We start from the raw sequence: 16,059 nt of genomic DNA, 5'->3' as shown, positions 1-16,059 counted from the left end.
GCCAATTGTTTTCAAAAAGTTGAATTAAGATGGGGGTTGGGAATTCAGGATTCCACCAACTCAGAGCCTCCTTGTTTTTTTAGTTGGGTCTATTTTAAAAAAATCCCACATTCTTATACTTCTAAAAGTAACTTCTGCTTCACTTCTGTGTAAAACACCAACACACACAGGGAATGGCAACAATAGTACAAGGCGTCAACCTGAATTAAAAATTTCCATTGCCAATAAACATTCTGTTTCATCTCTTCCCATCACCACAGAGAGGCTTTAGGTTGTCTTCTTTCCATTTGTGAGGCCGAAGTTCAACAAACCCACGTTTTCCCACAGTACCCAGCCATGCCCATGGTGCCTCATCTCACCTTCCACAAGGTGCCGGGACCCCCCAGCAGAGCCTGCTGCATGGCCCAGGGCCCTGCTGGGCTGAGCCCTCCCCTGCCCACCCCAGCTCCTCCACTCACTCTCCGTCTGCTTCTTGATCTTGAGGGTGACGGTCTCCCCAGCCATCTGCAGCAGGTGAATGGCCTCGCTCAGAGGTTTGCCCTTCAGGCTCACGTTGTTGATGGCTAAGATCCGGTCCCCGATGTGGATGGCTCCGGTTCTGCAGGGAAAAGGCACTGTCAGAAATTCCAGAGAGGCAATTCCTCTGGAAGACAGGACACTCAGCTGTCCTTGAGGCAATTAACTCTCAGCACTTTATGTCTTTGTTCTCTCTGGGTACACTCTATACCCATGACTTCCTCTTCACCACACACCAGGAGTCCGGGTCCTCCCCAGCTTCCACGTGCACAGACATACAAATACACATGGGAACACATGAACTCCTCAAATCCCAGGCCCCTCGGGAACTGAGACTGCAGACCAGCTTAGAGACAAAACACTTCAAAAACGGGGTTAAAGCAAAAGCATTTTCAGTATGTGGAGTCCAGCACAGACATCCAACATGGAACTGAAGCACATGTTCATCCTGATGGAAAGAAATTATTAGACACACCTAGAAACCTACTGGAAAAAAGCCAAACCAAAAGAGCTCAACAAAATTGCTCATGTGTGTGCAAGCATGAGCTGAACCAGCTGCAGCTAATGATATGCTTAAAGCTCACCCTACTCAGCTACATCCCTGTGACTTTCCCCACCAGCTCAGGAAGAGGTTGTATTTTATTGCTCAGCCACATTCCAGCACTGGCTATTGCTCTCACCTAGAGAAATCCTCAGGCTTCAGCAACAGGCATGAGCAAATGAACAAGTCCTGGCAATTCTCCCCCTTCGTCCTTCCCCTCTGTCTGCTCACAGGCAAAGGCTCACTTTACGTCTTCCTAGTGAAGCTCTGGGAAGAGTAGGCAGGGCAGGATGTGTCCACTGCCACAGCCACTGCCAAGGCTGGAGCTGTTGATAGCCACTGGCTGGACTGAGCCTCCCAATCTCACACTCCAGCTCACGAGAGCAGCAACCACCTCCTCCTCCAGTACTGTGAGAGGTTCTGCTATCAGGAACCTCTGTGATGGAGCCAGGAGGAGATGCAAATCTGGACTGCAACATCTTTTTGTCCGTGGCAATTTGTCTTCCTCAGGCTGCATCTCCAAACCGGACTGCAGTCCCTGCAGAATTCGCTATAACAACGCAGGCAAAACAGCTGCCTTGCTTTCTCCAAAATATCAAAGTTCTGTAGACACACTGCTGTGAAACATCCACTATAAGAACATCAAATCGGGAAAAGCAGCCAAGCAGCACGCAGGACTGCTCAGGCTGCAGAGGCAGGACTGCTCAGGCTGCAGCTTCTCCTGCTGCTGAGGTACTCAGCAGTGCCATAATGGTCCCACCAGCCACTAGATGTCCGTCTTGTCCCACCCAAATCATCCTGAAAAAGCTGTCAGGGAAACATTTGTGCATTCAAACAAATTACAGATCGAACTGGGACTGGAGTACTTGTCTTCAAAGTTTCATCTATTGTAGTCAAAAAAATTCAGCTAAACTGCTAGCAGTTTATAGTTGATCCTTTCCTCACTGCAGTGTTTCAGCATTTAAGGGCTTCCTGCTGTATCCCTGAATCCAGCAGAGGGACACATCCATCCAAGACACCAGCCCAACCACCCAGCCCTGATCAACACCACGGCTCTGCAGTAACTGTGAAAGTCTCTCAGCAGGGAAAAATGCAGAAAAAATTAAAGAGAAAGGTCACGTTCAGCCAGGTATTTTTCTTCAAGGGGGAGAAAGCAAACCAAAGTCCAGTCGTCTCAGGGGTCCCCTGTGAAGCCAGGCAGACAGAAGCTGAGCAGGACTGACAGAGAAAGAAGTTTCCAGCTAATGACTCTTGTACCTCTCTGTTACTACCAACAGTCCTTAATTCACCTCGAATACAAAGCAGCCCAAGAAGCCGTGGGCTGCATGTGCCCCTTCTTGCTCAGAGGGGACATGCCAGAACAGAGCTGAGTGACGGGTAAGTGGAAAGGTGTAAAAGGAGCTGCAAGCACTTCCCAGCAAGCCCTGGGGAAGAGGTGGCTGCATGCATATGGTAGGGTTAACTCAGCACACAGGCGGGGTCACTGTCCCTTTTCATCCCTGCCAACATGGCCTGGTGCTGGATACTCCTGGACCAAGCTCTCCTACAGCCACCCTCTTCTGAGTGAGCAGGTGGCACTAAAGGAGGCTGGTCTGGCACTTTGAACTGTCAGCAATAGCCAAAAATTGCTCTTGGAGAACCATTACACCTCAACCAGAATCGAACAATATTGTTCAGGCACACTCCCTTGGTCGAGAAGAAGGAAAACACAAGTGCTATGGCACAGGCTTCAGCCATCTACAGGCACTCAAGGAGGGGACACAGACAGTAGCATGGGAGAGAGCCACAGCTCGACACCAGTCTAACAGCCTGAGCTGCTTTTGCAGTTTTCTACAAGATCAGACATGAGGAAAAAAAATGTCCAAGGTCAAGACAAAATCTAAGCCACCTGAGTCTGAAGGCTTTTTGACTTAGGCAGCCTGTCACCCACAGACAGATGTGTGACAGATCCTAGGGGACACCCTGCCTCCCCCACTGCCAGCAGCCCAAGATTCAGTGCAGACTTTCACTTGTGCCTCTACAAGACAGGCCCATGGATTCCTGTCACCAGACACTGGGATCAGTCCACCCCATCTAAGTGCTGCCAGACCATGTCCTGTGCTCCAGCAAGAGCATGGATTTGGATTTAAATCCCCATCCTTCAATCAGAGCCTGGATAAGGGCATCTGTGGCACAGATAAAGGTAGAGACATCAGGAAACAGACAGTTTAGGATAACACGAGGGGCACCCTTCTCCCCTTGACAATGTCAAATGACCCCCCTTCTCTCCCTCGCAGAAGAAAAAAATGCACCTTTCCTACAAGCAGCCCAGTGCTCCTTGCCCTCCTCACAGGCAGCCAAGGTTACCCAGACACATCCTGCTCCATCCCCACGGGGTTATCTGCTACTCAGCCACAGTGAACATGCTGAACAGCTCCATCACTCCTCTCACAAGGCTTTTCATTCCTCACTGCCTGCTCACTCCTGATCAAAATTCAGTAGTACTGCAGCACTCGCCTGCACTACATTTCTGGACGTAGCAGTCACTGATGTGCATCCGAGTTCAAAGGAGGAACAGCCATGGAATTGCAAAGGGAACTGAGATCAACAAAAGTACAAGACTGTCTTCTGACACCTGACAGCATTTGAGCTGCCTGTTCTTAACCTCTCTCATGCTGGGTTGCAGGTACAGTACAAAAGTGCTACATAGAAAAGCCTTGGATACTCTGTGGCTATTATTTTATAAGGAAAAAGACCAAATCCTACAGTGGCAGGCAGTGATATAAAATCCCCAAAGAGAAGAATCACTAATGACTAAGTCCATCCTCTTCCTTCCCAGGAGACACAGACCTTGTGCATTCTGCACCAAAGGGAAGCAATGGAAATGCACAGCAGTGTGCTGAGAGCTCTGGGAACACAATACAGAAAATGACATGAAGCTGTTTCACAGTCCAGCTAAGAGGGAGTGCGGTCTTGAAACGGAAAAAACCAAAGGCCAGATTTGCTGTCAAACATCCCCAAGGTCTTGCACTTTACACTGGTTTGTTCAAGGGTTTTTTGTTGCTGTTCTGCCTGTCAGGCAGCACAAAGTAAGAGACCCTTAGAGAAGCATGAGTCAGGGCTGCTGAAATGATCTATTTACAAGTCACAGCTCCTGTATAGAAAGATTAATTAAGATAAGAGTGCATGACTCAGTTCCAACTTATACTCTCAGGAATGTCCTGATCTTTAAGTCCCACATACCCACATATATTCAGACCCAGGCACACAGTAACCTCCCCGTGGCTGAAGGTAAATCTGCTCCTACGTTTATTCTGTATAAATGCCTGATGCTTGGGCACACCAACCTGCTCCGAGATCCCACACATGTAACACACTAAGCAACAAGAAAGAAGAGGTCAGAAGACACCTGAGATGCCTGGTTTCAGCAGGACACACCACTGCTCCCAGTTTAGCAACAGGGGAGTTCTGGACAGAGTCTGTTGTGGTTTCATAGGCAGGCTGAGCACTCTCCTGACACAAGGTGTGCATGGCAAACCCCAGACTAGGAGCACCCCTGTGGAAGAGGGGCATATAAATACGTATTCCTGGCTGCAGAACTCACCTGACTCACTAGATCTGACTTTTCCCAAAGTGCCTCTCTCATCGCCCCAGCAGCACAGCCCCCACCATCCTGCTCATGTCACTTGGTACCTTCAGAGCACCTTTCCTTCTTAGCAGACTAAGACACCAAAGAAGAGTTTACGACAGCAGAGAAAACGTGGCACGGTTCAAGACCCCTTCTCAAAACAATTCAACTGCTCTGCCCTCAAACCTCACCTCTCTGCCAGCCCTCGTTTAGTCAAGCCCGAAATGACAATAGGATCAAAAGGTTCCTCTGTCCCAGAGATGGTTATTCCCAAAGGGCCCCCGTATCGCTTCAGCTCCACCGTGTAGATAATTGCACCAGTTGTCTCCTGCTCGTCTGAAAGAGAAAACAGGAACTCTTTTCATTTCCCAAATAAAAGTTGTCATAGGAAAGACTTGCAGCATGTAGAAGAAAAAGCCAGAATTCTTCAGTGAAACTCATACCAAATAGGATTTTAACCTTCCAGACATCACTTAAGGGCAGAATAACAAAAATAGACTATAATCAATTGGAAAGTGGTGACCGGACAGCAGCAGCCCTTATCTTTGTTAGTTTGCACTACCTATTGGGAAATGTCATTACAGTGGACAGGCACCAGTTTGCATCAGGATTTCTGTACCAGAGTTATCTTCATCCTTCCTAATCTTCAATTTGACCAGGTCTTCACACTGCCTTAAAATCTGCACAGCATCCTCCATTGAGCAATTGTCGAGTCGGATGTTATCAATGGCTAACAGCTTGTCTCCTGGCTCCAAGGTGCCAGTTCTACATGGAGAGGAAAAGAAAACTAAGAGTACATTTGTATTTGCCTTTCAGATCCCACAACACATTCAGTTCTGCAGCGGAAATGACAATATTAACTTTTTACTGCCCTTGATCTTTTCTGGAAAACAACCATGAGCTGAGTCTGGGGCACCTATAATTTTAAAGAGAGGAAGTTTATGTAGAGCATGTATCCAAACAGAACCAGCCAGGAAGATTAGATAATTATCCTGGATAACATACAACCCTGAAAATGCCTGATGTTTAAATGAGAGATATTCTACTCCTTATGGAAACTCCTGTGTGAGCACTCCTAGAAATAAGCCACACAGTCACACTAAATTCCTCTGAATGCTTTGCTATGAGGTGTTGGGATCAGAAGGGAAGTCAATAAATGCTGAGTTATTTGCATAGTTCCCCACCAGTGCCCACAATTCACTCAATCTACTCACCAAAGCAGGAGCTGAGACATGGCAAGCTACCTGATGAGCCATAGCACCTCCTGGGAGATACGAATCCCTTTACCACATGCTCTTAAATGCTAAACATTGTTCTTCTAGAGACTCAGCAGACATCTAAACCAGTGCCCTGGCCACCTTCTCCATTAGCTCAATTTTACTGGCTTCAGTACAGATAGTTTTTACTGCAAACCCTACTGTGGTCTAAGTAAAACATCTAGTGCTGAGATCTCCTTGGATTCTGGAAATATCCAGACACAAGTGCTGCTGCTTGGGCTCCATTCGCCTTCTCTAGCAGACATTCTAACTATCATGGAGGGCCACTTCGCACTGGGTTTGACAGATGGAAAATCCTGCACTCACCTGTGTGCTACGCTCCCCTTCTTGATGTCAGAGATGATCAAAGGATCCCCAAGTTTTCTGCTTGCAGCTGCAAAAGAGACACATGGTACAAAGCCTGGGTTTGCTGTCCAGGACAGCGATGGTGGATGGTTAATAGGGAGAAGCAGCCACAAGGAAAGGGGATTTATATTCCCATCACAAAATTATGCTTCACAGTTGAACTTTGGAAGCCTCTCCACAAAGAAAGAAAGAACAAAACATAAATCCCTCCAAAGCTTGTCAGTTGCCCTTTGCCCAAGCTAATTTTCCTTGGACTCCTGAAGGAGAAGACACGTGGTGCCCAGCAGCAAGAGGTGACACTGCCAATCCCAGCACTGTCAAACACCCCTCACACACGAGACAAGGGAGCCAAAGTCCATGGCTGCAGTCAGAATCAGCACTGCTGCCTGGAGAGCATCCAGCTCAGCCCCATGCCCCACACAAGCACTTCCATGCTCTTCAAGTAAAGTGGGCTGTGAAATTTTCCAGGTGGAAAAACAACCCAGGGAAAAAGCAGAGTTTTCCAGCTGGTTCAGCTCTCTGGGGCACTGAATCATACAACCAGATGAATCAGGGGTGGTTTGTGCTGGAGCTGGAAGGGGTGGGTGGTTTCCAACTCTTATCTCCTGGCTGACCCTGATAACTATTTCAGCCCACGAGATGTAAGTACACATCTCTGGGAGCATTTATATTTTCAAACTCGCCTGCAAGACCTGCTGCTCTCCTGAAATACCCAAGAGAGATTTATGACTCAAACTCCTCCTGACCTCCTTGTCAACCACATGCCAAAAATCCACCAAGAAAGAGCATCCATTCCACCCTGCATCCTTCCCTCCTGCCTTGCTATGGGAATTGCATTGCCTCATTTAAAGTTGACAGAGCTTCTCAGCTTCTCATAAAAACTGTGTGGGAAGAAAGAAACTCACAGCCTCTGAACATATCAGGTGCAGGGCAGAGATTAAAATATCTGTGAGGCACGTGGCACCAAACACACAGAGATCCACCTGCCTGAACAGCAGTTAGAGAGCACCCAGAGAGTCAGACATAATAAGTGTTTACCAACTTCTCTGCTCTAGATTTTTCTGTTGTTTACATTCATTTATGAGATTTAAAAACATATGTCTAACCCAACACCTTTAAGGATATCCTCTCCCAGAAATAACCAAACCTTCTGTACTAAAGAGGGTGTAAAGACAACTAATCTCAGTTGTGGCAGTGCTGAGAACCACAGTGAGGTCAGAAAGCAAACAGAAAATTTTATAATAGTCACAGCAATGTGACTGCTGAATGGTACAGAGCCCGGAGGAATTCTTTTCCCCATGTCTTACTGAAGCCTGGTACCAGACAGCTTTGGACTGGACACTCATGTTTGGCTTCTGTCTGCACATCTAAGGGAGGGGGATGTGTTGTGGAGATTCCTGGAGGGCTTGTCCCTATATTCTACCTGCCCACAGCATGGACCAGACTGCAGACAGGACCAGACACACAGGCAGAGCTGAGCAGTGAGAATAAGGGTGGGGTTCAGGCAAAACCAATGCAGAAATCCCCACACTGACTGAGAAGGCCACACACCATGGACTAACAGCACAGGGATTGAGGTGTATCACTCTGATAATTATTACTGTTTCTCTCCTTTTCAGTATAGGTTGCTGCTGACAGAGGTGTACAGTGTGGTGTCCACGCAGCAGTGAGGGGAGACCCTGTGAGCACACCCCAAGCCCTGGGTCAGGTGGCACTGCTGCATGTTTAATCACTCCCCAGCCTGGTTCTGTCAAAACAATCCAGGTTACCAAAAATACTTTTCACTGTAAGGTTTGTTTACTAGTTTCAAAGCACAGGCAGTGTGACAGAAAGGGGTTAGGGAGGATCCTAACCTGTCCTGCTGGTGGGCTGGGATGGCCATCTCTAACCTGACCAAGCCACAGCTGAACAACGTGTCCAGAGACCATGAACACCAAGAGAGCAAAGAGGGAAGGAAAAGGAAAAAAAAGCAAGCAAGTACAGACAACAACATGCCTTGAGCTCTGCAGAATTTATGTTTATCTCAGCGTCTGCCTTGCAAGTCCTGTGACACGTGGGGTGTCAGTCTCTGAGCAGAGAATGAGACCTCGTCCTTCTGAAGCTCCACAGTTGATGTCAGCACTGAACACAGCACAAGCCTCCCATGACAGAAGCAAGGGTAATAAACCAAGTGCTTTATCCATTAGAGAACAAACAAGTTTTAAGAAAAAAATCATTCTGGGTTTTGTTTGCAGGCTTTTTTTAGAAGTTTTGCCCTCAAATCAGATTTTCTTGAGATGTGAGTTAAATGGAAGAGCCATTTACAACTGCATACAACTGTTCTTACCAACAGAGAACTCAAATCTTAATAAACAGCAGCCCTTGTAAATGTAAAATGTTCTAAATATTCATCACAGAATCATCACAGAGTTGCTTGGATTGGAAGGGACGTTAAAGATCATCTACTTCCACTCATGGAGCAGGGACAGCTTCCATTAGACCAGGCTGCTTAAAGGCCCACCCAACCTGTCCTTGAACAGCTCCAGGGATGGGGGATCATCACATCACATAATTACTTAATGTAAAATGCAAAGGCCTTATAGAACTATCAAATCTGAAGGGTAACTTAGAGAGACTTAATGAATAACCATGTTCTCTCAAGAGACATAAGATACAAGGTTAAGATAATGAAATCTCACAGCACAGAGGCTTGCTGTTATTCTACAAACCTGTAATTACTGACTCCATTAATCAACATTTAGCATCCCAAAGCCCTTCCTGTCACCCCAGCAGAGTGTCCAGATGGGCTTCCTGCTGGGATCAGGTTGCCCTGTGCACCCCTGAGACTCCGATTTTTAACCATCCTGGGCCATTCAGGCAGAGTGACAATCTTTCTCTGGGCAACAGCTGCCTGTCTGATGGGGAGAGAGCTGCAGTGTCACTGAAGGTGTGGCTCAGCAGAGGTCAGAGCCACTAGATACACGAATCCCTGGTGAGATTTTGAATAGACAATTTCCAATTTGCCTGCAATTAAAACAGCACCAGCCTAAACTACGTTATTAGGGCTGTGGTCTTTGGTATTAAGACATTTGGAAAGATGAGTAAAGCCTCCTTATCCATTCATTTCTGCTGTTAATGTGGTTATGTCTCTTCAAAGGACATTGTCTTGGGAACTCTGCTGCAGGAAGACAAAGTTTGGACACTCAGCCTTGCCTCTGGGTTTCGCCTTCCTGTGTGTGAAATGGAGATGGCAGCAAAGGAAGTCAAGGGAAGAGCTGGAGGCAGGAGCTGGTGTGCAGAAACTCATGCTCAGTCTCAGCAGGCATCCTGCCTGTGGCCTCCATCTGCCAGGGCAAGCCACTTCAGGTGGAAACCGACCCTTTTTCAGACACATCTGTATTTTTGGTGGATTTACCAGTGCAAAAGATATTTTAAGTCTGCTCCAGTGGTCCAGAGAAGGCTCCATAAATCAACAGCTGGTGAAGGTAGAAACACGTGGTGGAGGAGAAACTCAGAATGAAAACACTGCTTGGCAGCGGTGACAGGGCAGTGATAAAAAGGTGAATTGATCAATACTGTTATTTACTTTTTATAAATTGCTTTCAGTCTCTCTGCTGGGATTGTGGCTCACTCAGTGTTTACACTGTGATGGATGATGAGGCCAGGAACACATGTCCAGTTTGTGTTTTTAACAGAATGCATAATGACTTGTACTGGTAAATTATTCCCCTCCAAAGAGCACCAGCACATATTTCACAGGCATCAACCCGTTAAAAATGTCCTTCGTTATTGACCAGGCCAAAGCAACACTGACAATGTGTAATTAAAGAAATTGTAACAATGCCATAAGAATGCATTTAAATAAGAAGCAATTTTAAATTGGAAATAACAAAATCAGAAACCAAATAATCTCAGGACAGCTAAGGAATGAGAAGAGGAGAAAAAAAAGTGAACCAGAATTGATTACAAAGAGCAGCAGCAAAAATCAAACCCTCAGTACCCAACTTTTTTCCTCTATCATTCATTAAGTTTAGCAGCAGGTGCATAAATTATCAGTGCCTCCAGCAGATCCTTTTCCTTTCACAACCTCCAGGTAGCAAACCAGATCAGGATATCCCACCAGGATAAAAGCACCAGAGTGAATCAGCTGTAATGTGAGTGAGGGGGTAGGACAGGTGGCTGCTGAGCCTGCCCCACCTGCAGACATGCTCAGCCAGGCTGATGGCAGGGCACAGCCTGATACAGAGCCAGCAAAACTGGATCTGCTTGGCTCAGAGATCCATCTTCTCACTAGGTCAGTGATTACACTGCTTAAGAGACTTAATCAAAGTTATCTATCTACCCAAATTCTGGTTTTATCACCTGCAAGCAGATATACTGCCTACTCCTTATCTGCAGTACTTCACACCAAGGGCACAGGAATTGATTTGTTAAGATATATAAAGGCAATTTGATAAACAAGCTACATAAAGCATAAATGCGTATCTAAAATTAATGACAATTTCAGTATCCCTTTAAACAGCACATCAACACACCTCTACCCTACAATGAATGTCACAAACCAGCCCTTGGAGAGGATATTTGAGACAGAAAAAAAAACAACCCTCTCAATACAAAAGGCAATCTTTTATGTAATCAACTATCATTTTCCAGAGGGTAATAACAAATCTATATCTTATTTTAAGAGGTGAGGTATTGAACATACAAGAATACGTGACTATCAGCTTCTCACTGCTGGAGATTTTAATTTGTAAGAGATTTACGGAAAACCCACAAAGGCGTAACTGTGTCATTAGAACTGGATGCAGGCAGCAAGATCAGAGCATTTGAGGCATGTGTTCTGCTAATGGAGATGGGTAGTTCAGGCTAACAAGGCTCAAATCTCACATCCCTGTATCAAAACTCTGCTTCCCTGCATTTGCATCCTCACCATTCAGAGCCTCAGAGGTTGCTGGGAACAGGTAAGCTTCAGAGCTCTTGGGGCAGAAAGGACCATGCTCTGCTCTTCGGCCAGAGTAGCTGTTCTACAAGCAAATGCTCTTCTCCCTGGGACAGAGGCTGAGGTACTGGAGCATGGAGAAAATGAGAGTTTAGCTGGCTTCGTGTTCCTTCACCCCTGCACAAAGTGCATGGAGCAGCACACACATGGCAGCTTCAGTGTTCTCCATTTAGCATAGGGAGGAGACTGAAATGAGGCTTGAGGGCACAGAGATCCCTCAGGAGTACAAAGCACCATCGAGAGGCTCACCCCTTGGATTTTGTACTCATCCTTTGGGGAATGGAAAGGGAAATAGTGCTATATGCACATATTTCCAGGATGCATCTTGATTTGCTTGTCCCTTTGCCACAGTGTTTGAGCAGTGGGAAGAAACCCATCTGTGCTCCCAGACCACAACTGGAGACTCATTCAGCCCAAGCCTCCTCTCTCTGGAAAACCCTGAGATGTCTGAGAAGATTTGCCCTCAGCAAACGTCTGCCCCTCACCAGGAACACGTACAGCCTCTCTCTGTATGTTCATCTCAGAACCAGAAGATGCCCTTCTCATAAAATCTCCTGGGTTTTCAGCTCTTTCATCAGCATTGCCAGCAGATTTATGGTTCCTCCTGCAGCCAGCTCCATTACATGAATTCTTCCAACACATCCATCAAGAAACCTGCTCTCCCCCCACCATTTACTTAGTCCATCTCTCAATTAGCTCTGAGAGCCACAGCACAGCAAGGCCTTGATCACATTTACTCCTGCAGTGATCCTCTGATGAGGTTGTAACACCTTCTGCCCACTAAAGAAGGCAGAGGCAAACCTTCCCAGGCAGAGGAATTAACTACAGAGAAGTCAGCTGAAGCCAAGAGGTAAAACTCAATGAAAGCAACTCATGTTACATCTGCAGTGCAGCTAGGCTACAAAGGCCATGAATAAACCAAATTCTGTGGCCACAACAGTTCAGTGGGTCTTCTACTGACCCCTTCACCTTGTCATCTACTTAAGTTGCTCCAGTTTCAGAGAGTAGGGAACGGGAATTCAATGCAAAAGGCCAGAAAGCCAAGTCCTCTCCTTTAAAACAGCAGTTATATACTTTTCCATATCAGAAGGAAAGCTGTAAAAGCTGTTTCTAGATCTACACAAGCACTCAAGTCAGCAGAACTGAGAGGAAAGGAACTGAGCAAAACAGAGAAGGGTTATTTTTACCTCTTTTCTTTTGCTGCTTGCATCACACTTCTGCATGCACATCATGTCTCTGAAGGAAGTACTTAACATAAGGCTGCTTGCTTTGGTTTCAGTGCTTGAAACTGGTATATTTATTTGCCTGGTCAGAGGCAAAGTTAAAAAATTATGATCTAGTTTGCTAAGGATCATGTGGACATAGGTTTATATAGACTAATATATGAAAACAAAATTAGGATTAAGCTTGAATTTCATCCTTGTCACCGCATTTTCTGGGTGTCTTTCTCCATTTGTAAATATAATTTTGGCTTTGAGTCAGGAAACAACTGCAATATGTTTTAGATTTATGCACGTGCATTACTTAACAATATCCTACAAACGTGTTCAGCAATCAAAAAGATCAAATCAATTATAGTGTTAAAAAGCTGCTTTGTTGTTTTATAATGGGCATCTACTTAAAACCCAGGGGTCAGTTTCCTTCTATTAGCAGTAATTTCAAAAACTGTGTGAAATCACTTTTTTTAACAAATTTGAAATGAAAACCTTTCCAACAAAAAATACGTTTGAAGTGTAAATGCACATCTGAAGCAGATCCTGTTCAAATAAGCCTTCACAAATAAAAACTCAAGTTCTTGCCAGCAGCTCCCAGATTCATTTTACTCTCTAAATCCAGACACAAACTAAACTTTGAAACTTAATAGGGCCTTGCTTGGGCCAGTTTCTGCTACCACATCCATTATCCCAGGTTGCTCCCTGAGGCTGGAATGCCAAGGCAGTGGCAGGGCAGCAGGTTGGAACCCAGCACAGTCTGCACCCTGCACTGCTCCCCACCAGTGAAATGCCATTATAGACAGCCTGCTGCTTTCAGAAAGCACTTTGATGTCTTCAGACAGTAACTGCTGCCGAGCCAAATGTTAAATACTGTGCTGTTATTTCTCAGGAGTGTTCTTGCGGCACAAATAGGGGAAGCTGAGAAGAGGGAGAAGAAATATCACAAGGTGCAAAGGCACCATCCTGTCAGTGTTCCAGTCTCTCCTAAGAATCACCCCACTTAGACCAGAACACCTCCAATTAACTCTCCAACTGATGCTGTAAATGTCAAAAGGTAATTAGCATAGCTTATCTCTTTTAATGAAACCTAGTTTTCAAGTCTCCTTTGCCTCTCCATTCCCCAGACACAGCTGGGTCCACGCTCCTGAGGGCTTAGACAAGAGATCCCATTATTACAGTCTCACTAGCTGCTCTGTTTCAGACCAGAGGTGATGGCAGTCTCTGAGCACAGCAAACCTGAGATGATTCAACTCACTTTACCCAGAAGTGAAAGAAGGATGAGTGATCCAAGACCTGCATGTGTTTGCCATACAGGAAAAATTCACTGAAACAAAGTGTAATAAGACCCCAAGTTAGCCACAAATTTGGGATGAATCTGCCTATATCATCCCCCTACAGCATCCTCTCCAAAGAGGCCAAAAGATCTTTAAACGAAAAACTATGCTCAAAAGAGAAACACAAATTAATAATTAATCAAGAGTGAGCAGAAAAGAGAGAAAAGAAGGAGAAAGGTTTATGTTCTCTTCTATCAGTGCACACCAAGTCCTGGCACACACACTTCCTTCTGCATGGCTTGAGTTTGTCAATGAAACAATTCCTGGCAAACCCTGGAATTTAAACTGCCTTCTCCTGTCTCTAAAATCCACCACCCTCTTCATGCTCCTCTTTTTGGCAGTTTCCCCTCTCTACCCTTCAAGCTGTGGCATTCACTTCTTACTTGCTGTCCTCCCTCCACCTCTTTTTGCATGAGTCCCACCAGACGCAGGCAATTCTTTTTAAAAAGAACATAATGCAAGTGTGATCAAGGAAATAAAAGTAATATTACTAATAATACAATATAATATTCCTCTGCACCACAGATAAAGTGAGAGTTGAGACACATCCTTTGTCCCAACCCTTCATGCAGGTGCTTTTCTCTGCGGCTGCCAGCTCATGGAGGCAGGAACCACACATCTGATTCATTCTGGAATAAATCACAAGCACTGGAGTGCTGCAGAAACCCCACATGATCTTATGTCTCACTGCTGAATCCTGTAAAATGCCTGTGTGGAAAGCAGAGGCTCTTGCAACTGCTGCTGCAAGTCTGAGCAATACTTACAGCTGATTGTAATTCCAAGCTCTACACCTCTTTTCTTGGGCAATTTAACATGGAAAGTGCCACTGCTGGGTATGACAGACTCTATAAAGTCAAAAACAAACAAAAAAAGTAAAGAAAAGGAGAAAAAAGAGAAGTTTCAGTTTCATGTATGGTTTCTTTGGAACCAAGAAAACAAGCCCATAAAGCACTGCTTTATTGGTTCAAATAAGGTTATCTGAGGCCCTGTGGACTTCAGCTTGAAATTTGGATTCTCATTAAAAATACATGCTCTGAACATCAACTTAAGTGCTCACATCACACTGTATTTCAAGACTGAAGCAGCTCTGTCAATGTAAAAGGAAAAAAAAAAAGTTATTTTTTAATACAAAGGTGCACTTTACCCCTAGCCTATAGCTCTGGCTCCCTCCTGGCCTCAAGATCATAAATGAATATAAATATTATTCCTATTAACGGGCAAATATTTAAAATGTGTCCTCTTTATCTACTCCTTAAGCTTACCTCAGCCAAGCAATGAGCAATGAGCACAGAGCATTTATGAAAGGATCAGAAGAACCCCCCACCTCAGTGCACCTTAGAGAACAACAAGAAACGGAGACGGTCCTCACAGGGTTTCCCACTCTTCCCTGTGAGCCTTGTGAACACGCTCCCCCCTAGAGGTTAGCAAGGCACTGGCAGAGCCCCACAGGCAGAGGGGAGCAGCAGCTCCTTTGGGAATGCACCTGCAACATCGAATTCGATCTCGAGCACCACTTTGTTGGAGAGCGCCGCGTCCCGCAGGAGCTGGTTGGCTTCCTCCATGGTCCCGTCTTCTGTGGCGATGCCGTTGATGGACAGGACTCTGTCTCCCACCTGCAGCAGCCCACACCTGCAGTTCACAGCGGGAAAAGGAATGGGAACGAGGAGACAAGGAAAGAGAGGAAAGGAGGAAAAAAAAAAACAAGCCCACAACCAGCCATGAGTTACTTCTGTGAGGCAAATCTGTTACAAGACACACAAAGTACTGACGAGTTCTGCAGAAGTGGCCCCAAAGAGAAAATAACTCCTTTTGCTGTGCCCATCCCAGTGTCGCTGGAAGGGCACAAGGAAGAAAACCTTTGTGGGTTTCTAAAGTCCAAACATACTTTGCTTCTAATTAACCATTTCTGGTCACACTTTTTGCAACAACCAAGGGGGGAAAAAAGTAACCCTCACCTTTCTAAAAATCAACGCAGTGCCTGAGAGATGAGAAAGATAAATACAAGGGAATGTGACTTCTTTCCCAGTTTAACCACAGAAGGCTCTTCCCATGTACTTGCACCCTCTGGAACACAAACTAATGGCACTGAAAATTGCACAGATTCTTCTGCTTAGTTCATGGCAAATACTGAAGCTATAACCCAGTAAATTTGCCGAATTGTCTCAGCAAATTAGATAATCATTTATCCCTTCTAATTGCATTTCTGGAAGCCAAATGTACAGTGATACTGTTTAACTGCCTTGAAAG

At 45.5% G+C, this 16,059-nt stretch overlaps 1 protein-coding gene across 1 annotated transcript in view; it reads right to left on the bottom strand.

Annotated features, from left to right (window-relative positions):
- The window catches only part of GRIP2 (glutamate receptor interacting protein 2), a 135,106-nt gene that overhangs the window by 17,117 nt on the left and 101,930 nt on the right, over positions 1-16,059 (bottom strand). The window contains exons 13-18 of the mRNA XM_066326629.1: positions 15,296-15,441; positions 14,577-14,657; positions 6,248-6,314; positions 5,284-5,429; positions 4,856-5,000; positions 459-598 (exon numbers count right to left, since the gene is read on the bottom strand). Of these exons, the coding sequence (XP_066182726.1) occupies positions 459-598; positions 4,856-5,000; positions 5,284-5,429; positions 6,248-6,314; positions 14,577-14,657; positions 15,296-15,441 (725 nt within the window). The remainder of the gene's footprint in view (positions 1-458; positions 599-4,855; positions 5,001-5,283; positions 5,430-6,247; positions 6,315-14,576; positions 14,658-15,295; positions 15,442-16,059) is intronic.

Source organism: Sylvia atricapilla, chromosome 11 (assembly GCF_009819655.1).
Source record: "Sylvia atricapilla isolate bSylAtr1 chromosome 11, bSylAtr1.pri, whole genome shotgun sequence".
Taxonomy (NCBI): domain Eukaryota; kingdom Metazoa; phylum Chordata; class Aves; order Passeriformes; family Sylviidae; genus Sylvia; species Sylvia atricapilla.
This window is presented reverse-complemented; position numbering and strand designations above follow the sequence as displayed.